Consider the following 20,407-nt stretch of genomic DNA (forward strand, 5'->3'; position numbering starts at 1 on the left):
TATTTATAAATGTGGATGTTTATGTATTCCTTTTTTTTTTTTTTTTTTTTTTTTTTTTTGAGATGGAATTTCACTCTCGTCGCCCAGGCTGGAGTGCAGTAGTGCAATCTCGGCTCACTACAACCTCTGCCTCCTGGGTTCAAGTGATTCTACTGCCTCAGCCTCCCAAGAAGCTGGGACTACAGGTGTGCTCCACCATGCCCAGCTAATTTTTCTATTTTTAGTAGAGACGGGGTTTCACCATATTGGCCAGGCTGGTCTCAAACTCCTGACCTCAGTGATCTACCCACCTCGGCTGGGATTACACACATGAGCCACCACGCCCTGCCCTGTTTATATATTTCTAAAATGTTTTATAACTACTGAAACTGTATCTGTAAATCGTGAGTAGGATGTTACTTACAAATACTAGGATTTGTTCTCATTTAAAAATATTGTCTGTGTCTATTACTAGTAATTTTACGTTTACTTATAGCTTACAGTTCATTAAGAGAATTTAAAGAAATTCATTATACTTTTCTGAAATAATTCATGCACAAGTTATTTTAATATTATATATCTGCATGCACCTTGGTACTGTTTATTAGCAACATAAAAGTAGAGAAACAGGAGAGTAACTTTTACGAATGTTAGAGGTACCCTTTGTTTTTTTGAAAAGGAATACCGAACCGAATACAATGTAACATCCCAAAAAATGGAAGCTCTCTGAGGGTGGGATTTTTTTTTTTAATTTCTTTTATTCATTATTCTCTCCTTAGCCTGTAAGAGTATTTGATAATAAGTAACTCATGATTGTTGTTGGATGAACAGATTCAATTTTTAAAGTTTGTGTATTTTTCTATTTTAAAATTTGACTAATCTTTAAGAGATTTTAACTAACCTAAAAATTATATATTATGACTCCTAGTTACAGTTTGAGCATAAGTTTGTTGAAAAAAAATGACAAAGTAGATGTTACATTGACCAAATCTAGAGCTAGAGAGCATTTCAGTGTGACAGGTGGGAAACGAAGCAAGGTAAGTAAAGCTAATAACTCAGAAAGGGAGAGTAGGTTCATTTCTTAAGTTTGCCCTGTAACATTCTAGGATTCGACTTTATATTTTAAATTATGTTTCTTACCCATTCAGTTACTACTTGATATGTGCAGAAATAAGTATATATGTTTTATAAAGTAGACCAGTAAAATAAAGTACTAACTAAACGTTAGGTACATCAGAATTGCTGAAAGACTTGCTAAAACACAGATTACTGGGCCCATCCCCAGAATTTATGATGCCCTTGATTTGGAATAGGGCCCAAGAATTTACATTTCTAACAAGTTTCCAGGTGATGTTGCTGCTGCAGGTCTGGGGAGTACATTTTGAGAACCCTAATCTAAATCAGTGATACGTAATTTTCTTTTTATAGTGAGCAGATTATGCCTCCCAAGAAAGAAAATGAAAATACACTATGATTTTTTCTTCTCTTAACAAATCTGTAGTCCAATGTATAAAGGTCTGCAGAATTCTCTTGATTTCTTTTTTTTTTTTTTTTTGAGACGGAGTCTCGCTCTGTCGCCCAGGCTGGAGTGCTGTGGCCGGATCTCAGCTCACTGCAAGCTCCGCCTCCCGGGTTCACGCCATTCTCCTGCCTCAGCCTCCCGAGTAGCTGGGACTACAGGCGCCCGCCACCTCGCCCGGCTAGTTTTTTGTATTTTTTAGTAGAGACGGGGTTTCACCGTGTTAGCCAGGATGGTCTCGATCTCCTGACCTCGTGATCCACCCGTCTCGGCCTCCCAAAGTGCTGGGATTACAGGCTTGAGCCACCGCGCCCGGCCTCTCTTGATTTCTTTTTAGCAAATGGCCAATAAAAACATGTATTTTAGAAACTTTTTCAATGTAACACCAATTATTTCTTATAACGTATGTGAATTGTGATTCGCAGTAAGAAAAGGTTTAATTCGTACCAATGGTCTTAGTCTGTTTAGGCTGCTGTAACAAAATGCCGTAGACTGAGTGACTTATAAATGACTGAAGTTTGTTTCTCGCATTTCTGGAGACTGGGAAGTCTAAGCTCAAGGGACTGGCAGATTTGATGTCTGATGAGGACCCATTTCCTGGTTCATAGATGACATCGTCTTGCTGTGTCTTCACAAGTGGAAGGGGCAAGGAAGCTCTCTGGGGTTTCTTTTGTAAGGGCTTTAATTCCATTCCTGCCTTCATGACCTAATCACCTCCCAAAGGCCCCATCATCACTTCGATGATTAAGTTTCAGCGTATGAATTTGAGGGAGCACAAACATTCAGATGATAGCACCAACCATCATATAAAAATGAGCTTTCACATGTAAAGTAGCTTTATTTTTGAAGCCCAAAGGTCAAGTTCAGTCTAACGTGGAAAGTCATCCCTATTTGTCAGAGAATAAGAAAAGTATTTCCAAATGGTAAATTCAGAGGAAATGCTTTATCGTTATTGTTGTCTAATTACTACTAAGAGGCTTTTCCTATATACTATTACAACAATCCGACAAAAGCTTTTCCAGTTAATGTATGATCACAAACAATAAAGCTATGATGTTATCCAATAAATTAATATCTTCAATTTACCTTAAAGTCTATGAATGTTGTTCTTTTGAAATAATTATTTGAGTACTTAGTTTGGTAAAATTTTAAAGCTGGAAGGTATACCACATATCATCTTGTCTAGACCTCTTATTTTATAGATATGTAATCTGAGTACTTTAACCTTGGAGGCCTACACAGGACTGAAAACTCATTCTTTTGATTTCTAGTTTGATATTCTTCCCAATACCTTTGGTCATTATTTTATCAGATGATATTTGGAATTAAATACTTTCAAATGCTTGTTTGAAGTGTTAAGTTTCACATATCCTTGCATTATTTGGCAAGATAGGAATAGATCATTTATCTGATACAGAGGCAATAAACTGTGTGCAATTATCTACTTTCTTTATCTCTGTTTTCTTAATCTATTATTATCCAGATAAGATCAGGTAAAAATAATAGGACCTTGAATTCTTTTTTATAAATATCTTTAAGGTTGTCCCTGGATATAATGGTAAGGGACTGTATGTTTCTACCACATGATGCTAGAAATAGGGCTATATGTTTCTTTATTCCTCTTATGAAATAAAATATAGTCCTAGTGTCACTATTAGTAAAGGAATCATTTGAATATTTAATAATGTGCTTCTGTACAATTCAGGATTTATTGTTAAATTTGGTTTTCTACAAATATTTTTTATCTTTGACATTATTGAGAAATGAGACTTTCTTAAAGCGTATTTTATTTCACTTTGAAAATAATTATTGAAACATTACTCTATATTTGGCGCTATATTAAATGGTAATAATTGTACCAGTAATCCTAAGGAGTACCTGAAGTCTTTGGCTGAGTGCTGATCTGCACATATGTGGAACAAAACTTCGTAAGAAAAGGACCATCAGAGAGTAGAAGGCACAAGAACAGGATGGCGAAAATTCACATTTCTGATAGCCCGAATGGATAAACCTTCTGTCAGAAGACAAAATTATAATAAATTTAAAGATCTTAATTGGCTTATTTGCCAGAATGGGGCAGCATTTCATTCCATAAAATAGAATATATGTTCCAATAAAGTAAGCAAAAGAGGTTGGTTTTATAGACAGAGAAGGAATGGGGGGAGAAACAAAGAATAAAGAGCAGATTGGTTTTTTAAAGTTACTTTCCTTGTATATCAGGAAAAGGAAAACAGAACAATAGAAAAATAACTGGTTAACTTCAGGTTACTTTTTGTTGTCAGGATTAAAAGAGAGGGAGCTTCATTACCATACTGGTTGAAGATTTAAACTGGCCTGTTTGGGAAATTGGCTCCCTCTCTTTCCCAATTTCTTAGAAGGTGAATTAACAAGTTAGTTTTGGTTTGATGACATAGAACTTCAGCACAAGTGACTTCATTTTGATTGTTAGTCTGGTCTGTTGGGGCCTAGTTCAGGAGCTTAGTCCAATGGCTTGTAATTTTTATTCAATATTCCCAATATGTGGAGCATCAGGTAGAATCACCAGGAAGGTCACACCTTGATAAATTAACCTAGGGTTAATTTAGCCCTAGAGTAAAGTCTTCTCTGAATATGCTATATCAAAACCTAAGCCTGGGCCAGGCGCAGTGGCTCACGCCTGTAATCCCAACACTTTGGAGGCCAAGGCAGGCAGATCATGAGGTCAGGAGATCGAGACCAGCCTGACCAACATGCTGCAACCCTGTCTCTACTAAAAATACAAAAATTAGCTGCGCTTGGTGGCACATGCCTGTAGTCCCATCTACTCAGGAGGCTGACGCAGGAGAATCACTTGAACCTGGGAGACAGAGGTTGCAGTGAGCCAAGATTGCACCACTGCACTCCAGCCTGGGTGACAGAGTGAGACTCCGTCTAAAAAAAAAAAAAAACCTAAACCTGAAAACCGGTATCAAGTAATTGCATGCCAGAACAAAGTCCAACACTCTTTAAAGAAATAGAAGAAAATCCAGCACTTACCAAAGTAAAAATCATGTCTATTAGTTTCCTAGGGCTGTTGGAGCAAACTACCACAAACTTGGTGGCTTAAAACATAAGACATTTATTCACTCACAGTACTGGAAGCCAGAAGCCTGAAATCAGGTTAGTCAAGGAGAAAGCATAAAGAAAGTGGTGGGATCCAGATGCCACAATGCCTTATTAGACTGGCACAGAGAAGTTCCCAAATGATTATGGGCCCAGTTGAAGTAGTGCTGAAGGAAAAAGTGCTCATGCACGTGAATTTATTCAGTGCTTAGCTTGTCAAATGACTTGGAGGTATTACGAATATCAATTATTGGATTGCATTGTGGATAAAACTGCAAGGAACAAATATGCTGCTGAGTTCTGCTGGTTGGTGTTCCCTCAGTACACTGGTTTCATTGACCAGGGGTCATTGAGAATTCTTCAGAGACCACTACAATAATATTTAATCCCTTGAAAGATAATACAGAAAGGAATTCCGCTAATACCTTACAACAGCCTGGCAGACTCTGCCTGAATCAAGAAATGGTGTCTGGAAAGCACTGCTTTCCAGCAGTGCTGGAAAAGACTGAAAATCGTGTGTCAAAAAAACGAAACCTGCCAGTCCAGTGACACTGAGACCATGATTATGCTCAAGCTTTGAGAAAAAGAACTCTGTTTCAAATATGTGAACAGTGGTCAAAATTTGACCGCGTGGATTTTGTGAAACATCTCATTTTCCAGACCTGTCATTACCAAGATGGACATACTTGCTCGTGTCTTTAAACTTCTGTCACAGAAAGATTTCTTAATTACTCTGTCAGCTCAAGATTCGAGTCATATTGCTGAAGATATTCTGTCATGCCTACATGCCAAGCCACAGGTTGCAAGAGATGGTATGTTATAATAGACACTCATCAAAAGAATAGTCAAGAAAGATATTTCTATAGTGATGCCTGACTGAACAAGGAGAAAATAGACTGTTACTTCAGAACAAACCTCTGGATAGGACTGTGCCACCTAACTTCTTTATAGGACTTTAATTTGTTATGAAATATGGAGATGATAAAATCTAATTGGACATGGGGAAGTTATGATTTACTCAGAATCCACTGCCAAGTTAAAACAAGCAAAGAAGTTTACTACATACAATATGTTGATCAGAAGACAGTAGGTGATCTTCATATGAGAAGTTTAGAGCACATTGGATAAAAACGCTGAAATACAAGCAGATTCCCATGAGCCACATTGTTTTTGCCTTTCAGCGTGTTAAGGGAGTAATCCTAACTGAATGGTTAGATTCGGCTGCCGTCATGTTGACAGATGGTAGCATGTGAAACCACCCTGATTCCTCATTGCATAGCAATTCTGTACAGTCGTACCTTGAAGATATTGCCGGTTTAGTTCCAGACCACTGCAATAAGGTGAATATCACAGTGAAACAAGTGACACAAATTTGAGGGTTTCTCAGTACGTAAAAAACTATGTTTAAAATTATGTTTACTGTGGTCTATTATGTACTAGCACCATGTCTAAAAGAACAGTGTACATACGTTAATGAAAAAAATACTTGATTGCTAAAAAATGCCAATCATCATCTCAGCCTTCAGCAAGTCATCTTTTTACTGGAGGCAGATCTTGCCTCAGTGTTGATGGCAGCTGACTGATCAGAGTGGTGGTTGCTGAAGGTTGTGGTGACTGTGGCAATTTCTTAAAATAAGACAAAAATGAAATTTGCCACATCGATTGACTCTCCTTTCACAAAATATTTTTCTGTAGCATGCAGTGCTGTCTGATAGCATTTTACTCAAAGTAAAACTTTCAGTATTGCATTCAGTCCTCTCAAACCCTGCTGTTGCTTTATCAACTAAATTTATGTGATATTCTAAATCCTCTGTTATTTCAGCAAGATTCACAGCATCTTCACCAGGAGTAGATTCCATCTGAAGAAACCACTTTCTTTGTTCATCCATAAGAAACAATTCTTCATCCATTTGTTTTATCATGAGATTGCAGCAATTCAATCACATGTTCAGGCTCCACTTCTAATTCTAGTTTTCTTGCTGTTTCCACCGAATCTGCAGTTACTTCCTCCACTGAAGTCTTAAAGCCCTCAGAGTCATCCATGAGAGTCAGAATAAACTTCTTCCACACTCCTATTATGTTGACAATTGGATGTCCTCCCATGAATCACAAATGTTTTTAATGTCATCTAGAATAGTGCATCCTTTCCAGAAGGTTTTCAACTTATTTGCTCATATTCATCAGAGGAATCACTATCTATGTCCAGCTATGGACTTAAGAAATATATTTCTTAAATGACAAAACTTGAAAGTCAAAACTACTCCTTGATCCATGGGCTGCACAATGCATGTTGTGGTAGCTGGCATTAAAACAACAGTTATTTCTCTGTGCATCTCCATCAGAGCTCTTTGGTAGACCAGTGAGAATATTTTGAAAGGAATCTTTTTTTCTGAGCAGAAGGTCACAAAACAGTAGGACTTAAAATATTCAGTAAACCATGCTGTTGATGGATGGGCTATCATCTAGATTTGTTCTTCCATTTATAGAGGAGAGACAGAGTAGATTTAACATAATTCTTAAGGGCTCTAGGATTTTTGAAATGGCAATTGAACACTGGCTTCAATTTGAAGTCACCAGCTGTTACTAGTTCCTAACAGGAGAGTCAGCCTGTTCTTTGAAGCTTTTAAGCCAGTCATTGACTTCTCCTCTCTAGCTATGAAAATCCTAGACGGCATCTTCTTCCAATATAAGTCTGTTTAATCTCCACTGAGAAAATCTGTTCTTTAGTATAGCCACCTTCATTAGTGATCTTAGCTAGATATGGATAACTTGCTGCAGCTTGTACCTCAGCGCTTGCAGCTTCACCTTGCACTTTTATGTTATGGAGATAGCTTCTTTCTTCACACTTCATGAAGCAACCTCTGCTAGCTTCCAACTTTTCTTCTGCAGCTTCCTCACCTCTCTCAGCCTTCATAGAATTGAAGAGAGTTAAGGCTTTGCTCTGGATTGGCCTTTGGCTTAAGAGAATGTTGTGGCTAGTTTGATCTTCTATCCAGACCATTAAAACTTCCATATCAGAAACGAAGCTGTTTTGCTTTCTTATCATTCATGTGTTCACTGGAGTAGCACTTTTAATTTCCTTCAAAAACTTTTCCTTTGTATTCGTAACTTGACTGTTTGGCACAAAAGGCCAAGTTTTGCCTCTATCAGCTTTCTACATCCCTTCCTCACTAAACTTAATCATTTCTAGTTTTTTATTTAAAATGAAGGACTTGCAACTCTGTTTTGGTTTGAACACTTAGGGGCCATTATAGAATTACTAATTGGCCTAATTTCAATACCGTTATATCTCAGGAAATAAGAAGCCCAAGGAGAAGGGGAGAGAGACCTGGTGGTAGGGGGTAAGAGGGTGTAGGTTGGTTGGTGAAGCAATCAAAGCATATACAACATTTATCAATTAAGTTATTGTTTTCTATGGCTATGGTTTGTGGCACCGCAAAACAATTACATTGCTAACATCAGAGACCGCCTATCATAGATCACCATAACAGATATAATAATAATGGAAACATTTGAACTATCATAAGAATTACCAGAATATGACACACAGACACAAGCACATGCTGTTGGGGAAAAAAAATGACCTTGATAGATTTGCTTAATGCAGGGTTGCCACAAACCTTCAGTTGGCAAAAAAAAAAAAAAAAAAAAATTGCAGTATCTGCATGTTTGGGAAAAACTTTGAAACCATGTTTCCACTGTGCTCTCACACCGCTTTTAACACAGAAGACTTCCATGACCAGCTAGAGGTACTCCAATCCAATTCTAGTACCCTCTACTTGAAGATAGCGTCAGATCCCACAGGCTGAGGGCTCAGTCCCCAAGACTGCCCCCAACCCCAGGCACCATTCACAAGTCCAGGCTTCCAGAACTTTTGACCAACTGGCTTCAAGTGGGGATTCCCACAACCTCCTCTTCCAGTTCACTTAATTTGCTGGAGTAACTCTTGGAACTCAGGGAAACACTTACTTACATTTACTGGTTTATTACAAGGCATATTACAAAGGAAACAGATGAAGAGATACGTTGAGCGACGTATGGGGGAAGAAGGGGAAGCCTCTATGACCTCCCTGGGCGCCACCCTCCTGGAACCTCCGTTTGTTCAGCTATCTGGAAGCTCTCCTAACCCAGTCCTCTTAGGTGTTTGTTTGTTTGTTTGTTTTAATTTATTTTTTATTATTATTATACTTTAAGTTCTAGGGTACATGTGCATAACGTGCAGGTTTGTTACATATGTATACTTGTGCCATGTTGCTGTGCTGCACCCATCAACTCGTCAGCACCCATCAACTCGTCATTTACATCAGGTATAACTCCCAATGCAATCCCTCTCCCCTCCCCCCTCCCCATGATAGGCCCCGGTGTGTGATGTTCCCCTTCCCGAGTCCAAGTGATCTCATTGTTCAGTTCCCACCTATGAGTGAGAACATGCGGTGTTTGGTTTTCTGTTCTTGTGATAGTTTGCTAAGAATGATGGTTTCCAGCTGCATCCATGTCCCTACAAAGGACACAAACTCATCCTTTTTTATGGCTGCATAGTATTCCGTGGTGTATATGTGCCACATTTTCTTAATCCAGTCTGTCACTGATGGACATTTGGGTTGATTCCAAGTCTTTGCTATTGTGAATAGTACCACAATAAACATACCTGTGCATGTGTCTTTATAGCAGCAGACTTACACTCTTTCAAGACTAAACCAGGAAGAAGTTGAATCCCTGAATAGACCAATAGCAGGCTCTGAGATTGAGGCAATAATTAATAGCCTACCAACGAAAAAAAGTCCAGGACCAGATGGATTCACAGCTGAATTCTACCAGAGGTACAAGGAGGAGCTGGTACCATTCCTTCTGAAACTATTCCAATCAATAGAAAAAGAGGGAATCCTCCCTAACTCATTTTATGACACCAACATCATCCTGATACCAAAGCCTGGCAGAGACAAAACAAAAAAAGAGAATTTTAGACCAATATCCCTGATGAACATCGATGCAAAAATCCTCAATAAAATACTGGCAAACCAGATTCAGCAGCACCTCTTTGGTTTTTTATGGAAGCTCCGTGACATCAGCATTCCTTCCTCTAGGGTAGAGGGCGGAAGGACCCTCTGACTGTTCATAAGACCTACAGTTAGAAAGGTAGGGGGTGGTGATTAGAGCCCTACCTTGGGGCAGGTAAATGGAGGGCAGGAGGAGGTCAGAGATACTCTGTTTTCTGAGGCCTGCCCCTAAGGCCTAACATACCCACCATTAAACCAAAAAACTGTAACAAGGGATATGGGAGTTATGAACCAGGACCTGGAAACAGAAACATAATACATATTATAACACCACACTGTGAAATACGATAAAATGAGGTCTGCCTGTACTTAAATGTCAACAATGGTATTATGATGACATGCTCCAATTTCTTTGCTTTAGAGAATGTAGCATCACCAGTCATCACCCTCCCAGGGATGCTGGTTGTAGAGTTTTATGATAAAGACATTGCTTCATCCGGAGATGACAGCTTAATAGTGTGGAACACGGTTCTGTAAGTTGCTGAGGACCTGAAATGGATACAAGTGAGGCATTACCCATTTGTAGTTTTAGGCTGGGGTGGTAGTAAGTGGTTCATCTGATACCATCAGGTTTAAAAGTGTACTAGCCTGCTAGGGCTGGCCTAACAAAATACCACAGACTGGGTGGTTTTACAGAAATTTATTTTCTCAATGTGGTATGTGTATGTATGTGGACTGCTACTCATCCATTTTAAAAAGTATGAAATAATATATTTTGCAGCAACTTGTATGGAACTGGGACCATTATCCTAAGTGAGGTAACTCAGGAACAAAACCAAATACTACATGTTCTCACTTAAAAGTAGGAGCTAAGCTACACAAAGGCATACAGAGAGGTATAATGAACACTGGGGAGTCAGAAAAGTAGAAGGAGGGTGGGAGAGGGATGAAGAATGAAAAATTACCTGTCGGGGGCTGGGCACAGTGGTTCACGTCTGTAATCCCAGCACTTTGGGAGACCAAGGCAGGCGGATCACCTGACGTCAGGAGTTTGAGACCAGTCTGGCCAACGTGGTGAAACCCCATCTCTACTACAAATACAGAAATTAGCCGGGCATGGTGGCGGGCACCTGTAATCCCAGCTACTCAGGAGGCCAAGGCAGGAGAATAGCTTGAACCCTGGAGGCGGAGGTTGCAGTGAGCCGAAATGGCGCCACTGCACTCCAGCCTGGGCAAGAGAGCAAGACTTTGTCTCAACAACAACAACAAAAAATTACCTGTGGGGTACAGTGTATACTATTTACATGACAGGTACACTGAAAGCCCAGACTTCACCACTGTACAGTTCATCCATGTAACCAGAAAACACTTGTACCCCTGAAGCTATTGAAATAATTTTTTTAAAAAATAAGAAGAAATTAATTTTCTCACAATTCTGGAGGCTAGAGGACCAAGATCAAAGTGCTAGCACAGTCAGTTTCTCCTACTGCCTCTCCTGTTGTCTTGCAGATGGCCACTTTCTCACTGTATCTTCCTTTCATAAAAATGCCAGTTCTGTTAATCCAGGCCCCACCCCTATGATTTCATTTAACCTGAATTACCTCCATAAAGGCCGTGTCTCCAAATACATTCACACTGGAGGCTAGGGCTTCAGCCTGTGAATTTTGAGTGACACAGTTCAGTCCATAACAGTCACAGAGTGCAAAACATGTTTACAGGTACTAGTGGGCCATGCAAAATTAATGTGTGTATTTGGTTCTGTAAGAAGAGAAGAATCAGTGGGTACTATAATAGAAAAGGAGTGTAGGCGGTGGCGGTGGCTCAGCCTGTATAATCCAAGCACTGGGAGGCAGTGGGGTGGATCACGAGGTCAGAGGAGATGTTCGAGACCATCTATTTAACATGAGTGAAACCAGTCTCTACTAAAATACAAAAACTAGCGGTGGTGGCTGACGGCTGTAGTCCCAGCTACTGGGAGGCTGAGGCAGGAAAGAATGGCGTGAACCTGGGAGGGAGCTTGCAGTGAGCGAGATCAGCGCCACTGCACTCCAGCCTACAGGTGACCTGGCCTTGAGACTCCGTCTCAAAAAAAAAAAAAAAGAAAAGGTGTAATGTCGACTCTCATAGGCTTTTTGGACCCCTGTGCCTCGAAGGGATTCTTTTATCAAGACACCCCTGTGTGTAAAATTCAGGAAAATTTTTCAGACTTCACTTGATAAGCTTCAGATTTTCCAAGGTTCACACAGTGACACAGCATGATGCAGGATTTCCTAAGTGATTCTGTTGCCTAAGCTGAATCTCACCTGTTCTCCTTCCCAGCAGCCACCTAGGGCTCCAGACAAATAAGCATACGTTCACCTCATATTTGCATGAGACTCATTAAAGTTGTGGTGTTTCAGTGTACCACAGCCAGGATAAGGAACAACAGGAATGAACCATCATAGAGTTTCTTGGAACTAGGGGAAAAGAAAGAAAGAAGGAAAGGAAGGAGAGAGATTGAGACTGAGTTTAAGTCTTGATTCTATCACTTACTAGTTTACTTGACTTTAGGGAAGTTCCTAAATTTCTCTTTTATAAAATGGAAATAAGGATACCTGGCCTCACCAAGTTGTCATAAGGATTAAGCAGAATAACACCTAAACAACTAGCATGGTATCTAGAACATGATAAGCACTCAGTACATTTTAATTAGCTTTCTTCTTCTATGATAGTACCAGGTGAGAGAGTGAAAGAGAAATTTGGAGAACAAAGAAAAAAGTTAAAAGTTCCACTTTTATATAAGCGAGTTAACATCAATATACTAAAGTTATAACTTAAACCTTAAATAATACCCTGCATCACATGTTGTAAATTAGATACTATGCTAAGCTGTACAATAGGCATTGCATTTGAGCCATTTGAATTAAATTATCATTACTGCTCTTATATGGTGACAGCGGTTAAGTCCAAACTCATTTGTTAGAATTGCCTGGTTGATGTGTTAATAAATATTGTTAAATTGATTAGAAGGTACCAGAAACAGCTATGTGAACTGTAATGGAATCCTCTGGTTAAAACCCTTCTGTGCCTTTCCATTGGCCATATTATTGAGTCTGAACTTTTTCAACACGCATGATCTGAGCCCTACTTACTCCATTAGCCTCAGCTTCTCGTACCCTTCTCTCTCAGCTCTCACATCTAATGCCGGGTTCCACCACACTGGATTCTTAAGTGTCTCTTCCCTGGACTCACACGTGCTGTGCACACTGAGACATGATACATATATATGTAATTTTCCATTACATATGTAGTTGTATAAGCTCTACATTTTCAGATACTGTTTAAGTAGAGGGGAAAACAGCATAAATGTATTATTTAGTATAGATGTTGTTATGTCCTGCTTTATATACAGTATATCAGATCTAAATCTAAAATGAATTGAGATCTTCCTCCTTTTAACTACTATAAGAGATTTTCTTTTCTTTTTTCTTTTTTTTTTTTTTTAGAGACAAGGTCTTTCTGCGTCACCCAGGCACCCAGGCACCTAGGCTGAAGTGTAGTGGTGCAGTCATAGCTCACTGCAGCCTCCAAACCCTGGGGCTCAAGTGATCCTCCCACCTCAGCCTCCTCAGTGGCTAGGACTGCAGGCACACACTACCACACCCAACTAATTTTTTTTAATTTTTTTGTATAGAGATGAAGGTCTGGCTTTGTTGCTCAGGTTGATCTCGAATTCTTGGCTTCGAGCAGTCCTCCTGCCTCGGCCTCCCAAAGTGCTGAGATTACAGGCATGAGCCGTCATGCCCAGCCAAGGATTTTTAAATTCCTGTGCAGCCACTGCCATATCATTTTGACTTGGGTTTTCAAAAGAAAAGGAAATCAAATATGATTACCATAACACAAAGAAGAGGATTCTCATAAAAAGGCTTTTCCTCTTAAATTCGTATCAAGTAAAAATAACTTATAAGGATACTTTTTAAAGATAGAAGGTTTAATTTGTTGATGTAAAACATAAAAAATTATGTGTATGTAGAGAAATTTATCTCAAAAAGAGACATTAACAGTAAACCAAGCGATGCAATCAGATTGTTCCACTGAGTTTTTCCTTTTTGTAAAACTGTAGACCTTCTGAAGAATTTTTTTTCAGATGCATCTGCTTAGCACAGAGAATGAGACTTAAAGGTAGTATAAAACAATTCTAAAAAAGTAAATGGTATGCGAACTTTTTTTTATTTGCTTCACAAGTAATTTACTTAAAAAAATTAACATCTGCTATTTTGAAGCTAATCTTAGTGTATTGAATGCTCATAACCATTTCTCAATCCCACAGTCTTTTATCTTGCTTCTCCTGCTGTGTTCCCACCACCCCTCATCCCATTAGCAAACCTTGAGACAGCCTCACACTTACCAAAGTACTGCTTTGGTTTCAGCTGCTCTTCTGCAAGAGGAAGTGAATGTTGGGGGTTTTCTCTGTGGTACAGTTGTGATAAAGCTGTGGTGGTCTTATCTCTCTCTTAGGTAGTGGCTCTTTATGACTACACAGCGAATCGATCAGATGAACTAACCATCCATCGCGGAGACATTATCCGAGTGTTTTTCAAAGATAATGAAGACTGGTGGTATGGCAGCATAGGAAAGGGACAGGAAGGTTATTTTCCAGCTAATCATGTGGCTAGTGAAAGTAAGTTTTATGCTCCCTTCCTGGTTTACTAGTATGGTATAACTGATAGTCCAAGATTTTATCATTTTCTAGTCTTTAATTTACTGTCTTTGTAACCTTTGCATATGTTTACCAATGGATATTGCTTTTCATTCTCATGATGTAAAAAAATAAAAAGAGGAGGCACTAGTACGTTAGAAAGCTGCTACATTCTGAGATTGGAATGTTTGTTTCATGGACTTCTTATCCCAGGGGACCCTGCCCCTCTAGCTACCAGCTTTCTTATTCAACTCGTTTGACCCTGCACCTGCCTCGTGCACAGTTCTGTCAGTTCTTCTCTTGCCACAGTGACTTCTCAGCTGACTGGCATCTTAAGAGCCTCTAGTTCCCCAACTGCAGTTCTTTTACTTTGTATACCTCAGTCCTAGCTGGTTACCTGTGAAAACAAAACTACAATAAGTTGTTTCATTCTCAAGTAAATTTAGCCCTCATTTATGGGGGAAAAAAAAATGAGCCAGAGCTGAAAATATGTAAGCACAAAGTTGATAAATGACAATTATTTAAAAGCTATATGCACATGTTGACAAAGCCTAGAACTTACCATGTGATGTGACAAGACTGTATGAACCTATCTTGTATTTTAATTTCTACTTTGTGTTTTAATAATGGTTTTTGTTCAATAAATAACAGCTTAAAAATGAAAAAAAAAAAGAACTAGGAAAGAAAATCTAAATATGGGTTTCTGAAAGCTGTAGATTCACCAGTAGGCCTTGAGAGGTGAAAACAGAACTAACGCAGAGAGCCTGAAAACAGAAAATAATAATAACTTTAAAACTATCATTAAAGAGAAGAAGTACAGTAGTGCTTCTTCAGAAGAATACATCCTATCCACAATTAACTTGATAGCATGCTAGGAAAAGCACAACACTCAGGGGTCAGGAAAACTGACTTCTAACCTCAGCTCAACATCTTACACTCATATGCCCCAGTTACCTTCTGTAAAATGAAGGAATTAAATGATATCGTGTGTAAGCTTTTCTTCTGTAAGCACAAAAATTCTGGTTCTGATTCAAAATGCAGTATAGGCAGGCCAGGCACTGTGGCTCATGCCTGTAATCCCAGCACTTTGGGAGGCTGAGGCAGGCAGATCACTTGAGGTCGGGAGTTCGAGACCAGCCTGGCCAACATGGCAAAACCTTGTCCCTACTAACAATACCAAAATTTAGCCAGGCGTGGTGGCAGGCACCTGTAATCCCAGCTACTTGGGAGGCTGAGGCAGGAGAATCACTTGAACCTGGGAGGCAGAGGTTGCAGTGAGCCAAGATCGTGCCACTGCACTCCAGCCTAGCAAGAGAGCAAAACTCTGTCTCAAAAAAAAAAAAAAATTGTAGTATAGGCAGCCTTGAAATTGAGAACAATCTGTGTTTTGAATATTTAAGTCTTTTGTTTCTGTAAAGAAATAATTATTATAAATAATAGTTGGTTTTCAGGCTAGTCCATGAAACTGTTTAACCCAAAACTACGACTAAACAAAAATATTATTGATTATAACTTAAGTTTTCAATTTTGACAGCCAAAGAGATGTAGGAATGGAAGAAGAATTTCCTTCGTGATTACCAGATGCTGGGCTAAGCCTAGATAAAATTGTCTATCTTTGGCACCTTCCCACGACCTTGTCTGCAGCCAGGTCCTTCCCGTTGCTCCCCTCCCCAGTCTCTCAAGTGCCCTAAGTCTCATTGCAGCTCCCTTCTTCAGCTTATCTGCCACAGTCAGCAGACCCCTCCCCTAAAAAGTGCTATGTGTCTCAAAAATTGTACCGCTTCTCATTCTCATAACAAAATTCTTAATTTCTTCTGTGCAACTGTTTCAGTTACCTTCTTGTAAGTAGTAAATGACATATAACTGGTTTTTTTTTTTTTTTTTTTTTTTTTTTTGAGACGGGGCCTCACTTTGTCACCCAGGCTAGAGTGCAGTGATGCAGTCATGGCTCACTGCAGTCTTGACCTCCCAGGCTCAATCAGTCCTCCCAGCTCAGCCTCCTGAGTAGCTGGAACTACAGGCGCATGCTCCCATGCCCAGCTAATTTTGACATACAACTCTTAAACTCTGTTAGAGGTATATTTTTGTGTTTAGAAGAGGTTGTGTAATGGAAAAAACATAAGGCCGTATGAAAGGAAGAAATTTTAGGACAGGTTAATTCCCATGTAGGCATAAGACAGTGTATAAGTTCCATAAGTTCAGTACTTTTAACTTCCAGATCATCTAAAATAGCCAAGTTCCTTCTTCCCATCGTTGGCTCTCCCACAGGGTCAACAGCTGAGGTTAAACAGGGGTAGCTTCTGTTTAAATCAAGCTTTTTAAATCAACAGCTGCCAGCACAATCGTGGTCACTCTGGAGTATGCCTCATTTTAATGAAATATTAGAATCCATTATTATTTTCGTATACAAGTGGAAATATTTTTTAAATTTTCTCACTTGTGTGTCTCTAGGCAGGGTGGAATTAAGTGCTTTAACTTGAGAATCTAGTTTACAAAAATAACCTCTTAGGCTTGCAGATCTTGAGAAGATATAGATGTTTGAGCTACAGTGAAATGAAAAGCTAATAAGGCCAGATGCAGTGGCTCATGCCTGTAATCCCAACACTTCAGGAGGCTGAAAAGGGAGGATCACTTGAGGCCAAGTGTTTGAGACCAGCCTGGGCAATATAACAAGACTCATCTCCACAAAAAATAAATTCATTTTAAAAGCTAATAAAATTTGTTCTTCTTCCATAATGATCAAAGCCAGACCTCTGAGGCATATTGCAGTGATGAGTTGATGGCTACATAAAGAAATTAATTATTTGTCTCAATAATGACCATCCTTCAACTGCCATAATTCTTTATTGTATCCCAGAATAATTTATGTTTTCTTTTGGCATCAGTCACTGCTGCTTTAAAAAGCCTCGTATAGACTAGAACAAACAGAAAAAAAAAAAAAAACTTAGAAAATCTGAGACTGTAATGATTGAATTCTCACACTTCATTAGGGGTTATTTCCCTTTCCCTTTTATCCTTTTTTTACCTGAATTTAACAAAAAACTCAATTGCCCAGTTTTAACATTAGAGAAAAAAATGACTGTCAGTAGCATATTCTAGTCTAAAAATAGTAGGAAGAATTGTCCTTGATCTTTATCTGAAGCCAACTATGCAAAGTAAATGATCTAAAGGAGTGTATGAGCAGAATCTCCACCCACTGTTCAATTGAGAGCCTGTCCTCTAAGAGAACAACACAATAAAAGAAGTTCATACTCCCACTATTATAAAGAACTTATTCTCTTTGTATCTTAAGGCACTGGAAAGAACAACATGATCAGCTTCCCCCATCGCATCTAACACCCTTAAAATATGAGATAAAGAAACCCAATAATAAAACCACTCCACATACGAAGACAATTAGTATATCTCATAATTTTAGTTGTACAATTTTGATCAAGTATATTTCAGTAATTTCTTTCAATTCAGAGATGTTCTTAACCAAAATATATTTTTGTTTTAACCCTTCAAAATTTGCACATAGCTCTTTAACTTCAATACCCTATGTAGCTTCAATAGATTACATGGAATATTGAATTATAAGAATCTTAAATTCAACACTGTATATAGATTCAACATCATATAGAGTCCTAACTCCATGCTTATTGATTTCATATCATCTTCCCAAATTATCCTTTCCTTTTTTTTGAGACAGAGTCTCTGCCTGTCTCCCAGCCTGGAGTGCAGTGGTGCTATCTTGACTCACTGCAACCTCCACCTCCCAGGTTCAAGCAGTTCCCATGCCTCAGCCTCCCAAAGCTGGGACTACAGGTGCACGCCACCATGCCCTGCTAATTTTTATATTTTTGGGTAGGGACGGGGTTTCGCCATGTTGGCCAGCCTGGCCTCAAACTGTTGGCCTCAAGTGATCCGCCCGCCTCGGCCTCCCAAAGTGCTGGCATGAGCCACTGTGCCCTGCCCCCAAATTATTTTTTCTGCATACCTCTGACTGGTAAAATCCTACCTAGTCTTCAGAGTCTGATACACCTACCACTTCTTCCATTAAGCGTTTTCCATCCCCACATCAGAGTTTGTCTTTGTAATTATTTCACTTTCAAATAATGTCACATTTATTTTATAGTTACTTGTAAAGATGTCTTTCTCTGACCAGATTGTAAGCTCCTTGCTAGTGGAGACCATCTTTTGATGATCTCCATATATTCTCCAGCAGTTCCTAGCAGATATCCTGGCATTTAGCAGGTTCCTGGTAAATGTGTATTGAGATAAAATAAGCATCTGTCTGACCACATAATAAGTGAAAATGACACCTTCTAACTTTCTGAAATCCAGATGATTAAAATTTTCCAATCATAGTTCTTTTGATAACTAATGAGTAAAACTGCAAATTGCCATAACAAGTAAGTTTTAGGTATCTTATTGGTACACCAAGGAATTGAATATTTCTTTAATTTCGTATTTGCCCCTACCATCAATTGTTTTTCCCCCATGAAGCAGTGCTCCTCAGTTTGATTGCATGAATTCCTTTCTCCAATTTCAGCACTGTATCAAGAACTGCCTCCTGAGATAAAAGAGCGATCCCCGCCTTTAAGCCCTGAGGAAAAAACTAAAATAGAAAAGTCTCCAGCTCCTCAGAAGGTAAATGTTTTTAAGAATATGTGTTTGCATGTGTATTTTGATTTTCACTCTCTCTGGATAAAATATTACTTTATTTTTTATGCTTGTTATCCTTCATTGTTCACATTATTTTTTATGTCTTGGTACCTACATCATTATGAAATACGTAAGGCAAATATTATAGCCATTTTCCAGATAAGGAAACTGAGGAGGCTCAGAGAGGTTAAAGTAGACTCCGGGTCACGGCCTAAGTGATGGTACAAGGACCCAAAGTGGAACTTGTGGCTTTAGGTGCTATTTCTACTCTGCACTTATTTCTTTAACTATGGTACGGACAGTGTCATCAGCCCCACCTGGGAGGTAAACATTTATGCTGGAGATCACTGGAGTTCACAAAACTAAGATGTTCTATCTTTCTGGAGCATTCCTTTTACTTGGAAGTAATTTTAAATGTTTTTATGTTAAAATGAATGTGGATGTATTATCAGCCACAGCAGCCAGAGAACTGTCGTGTGTTTCCGTCTGTGTCATCAGGCCCTTCGGGGATGTTAATCAGTATTCTTCTGAGGTTAGCAGTGCTTTGGCCGGAATGTTTAATAAGCGCTGTACTGTCATGTGTACTGCTTACTAAACTTTTATTATACCACATTAGCTCTTCCCTTAGACTGAGTAACCTCACTGCTTCTTGATTCCATGAACCAACATAGGTTTTTTTTACAAATACATTTCATGTACATATCATTGCAATGTCAAAATAAATTTTTTTGACAGTTGAACCTGACATGTATCATTCAGTCATTCAGCATGTATTTATTGAATGCCTTCGTCCATGCACTCTATTAATCCCCACTGAAACAGGAGTTTCAGGAGTAGGCAAGGCACTTGCCCTTAAGTTGCTTACAGGCTGGCGTACACACCTGCAAGCAAGTCCAGTAGACTCTGGTAGAAACTGTAATGAAGATATATACACAGTATATTGGGAACACATACGAAGAAACCCTCTTAAATATACCCTGGGGGAGTCCATGTAGAGTTCCTAAGGAGGAAATACTTGACCTGAGGCATCTAGGATGCACAAATATGTGTTAAGTCAGTGAAGTTAGAAAAAACTTTCCAGCAGAGGGAATAACACAAGTAAGTTATGGTATCTATGATTATGTCTGGGCATGAGTTCTAATAGAGAGAAGGACAGGAGAAATGCAGGAACCAGGCCACAGAAGAGCGTAGCATACTCTGCTAAAACACTTAGATTTTATACTCCAGACGAAGGGGATCCCCTGAAGGAGGTAATTCAGGGAATGACATGAACAGATTTGCGTGTTAGAAAGGTCATTCTAGTGCAGCAGAATAGTTGCTGAATTTGAGGTAGCTAAGGACCTAGCACAAGGAAATTCGGAATGCATGGAAATAAAATATGAAAACCTGAACTAGTGGGGATAGAGGGCAGGGGACATAAGCTGTAATTGACAGGATTTTATGATTGATTGGATTTTATTAGTGAGGTTGGAATCTAGGATTTTGCTAAGCGTCTTGACTTATACA

The 20,407-nt window shown here is 39.1% G+C and overlaps 1 protein-coding gene across 17 annotated transcripts in view; it reads left to right on the top strand.

Moving 5' to 3' along the window:
- The window catches only part of AHI1 (Abelson helper integration site 1), a 216,920-nt gene that overhangs the window by 162,973 nt on the left and 33,540 nt on the right, over nucleotides 1-20,407 (top strand). For 15 of the 17 annotated variants that reach the window (XR_002521763.2, XR_002521761.2, XM_009206039.4 and 12 more), the window contains 2 exons: nucleotides 14,074-14,236; nucleotides 18,789-18,886. Coding sequence is in view for 13 of the 17 variants with exons in the window: in XM_009206039.4 (XP_009204303.2) it covers nucleotides 14,074-14,236; nucleotides 18,789-18,886 (261 nt within the window). In the remaining 4 variants the exon portion in view is untranslated. The remainder of the gene's footprint in view (nucleotides 1-14,073; nucleotides 14,237-18,788; nucleotides 18,887-20,407) is intronic. The other 2 variants (XR_002521765.2, XR_002521764.2) reach the window with 1 other exon arrangement.

The sequence above is a fragment of the Papio anubis genome, chromosome 6 (genome assembly GCF_008728515.1).
Source record: "Papio anubis isolate 15944 chromosome 6, Panubis1.0, whole genome shotgun sequence".
NCBI lineage: Eukaryota > Metazoa > Chordata > Mammalia > Primates > Cercopithecidae > Papio > Papio anubis.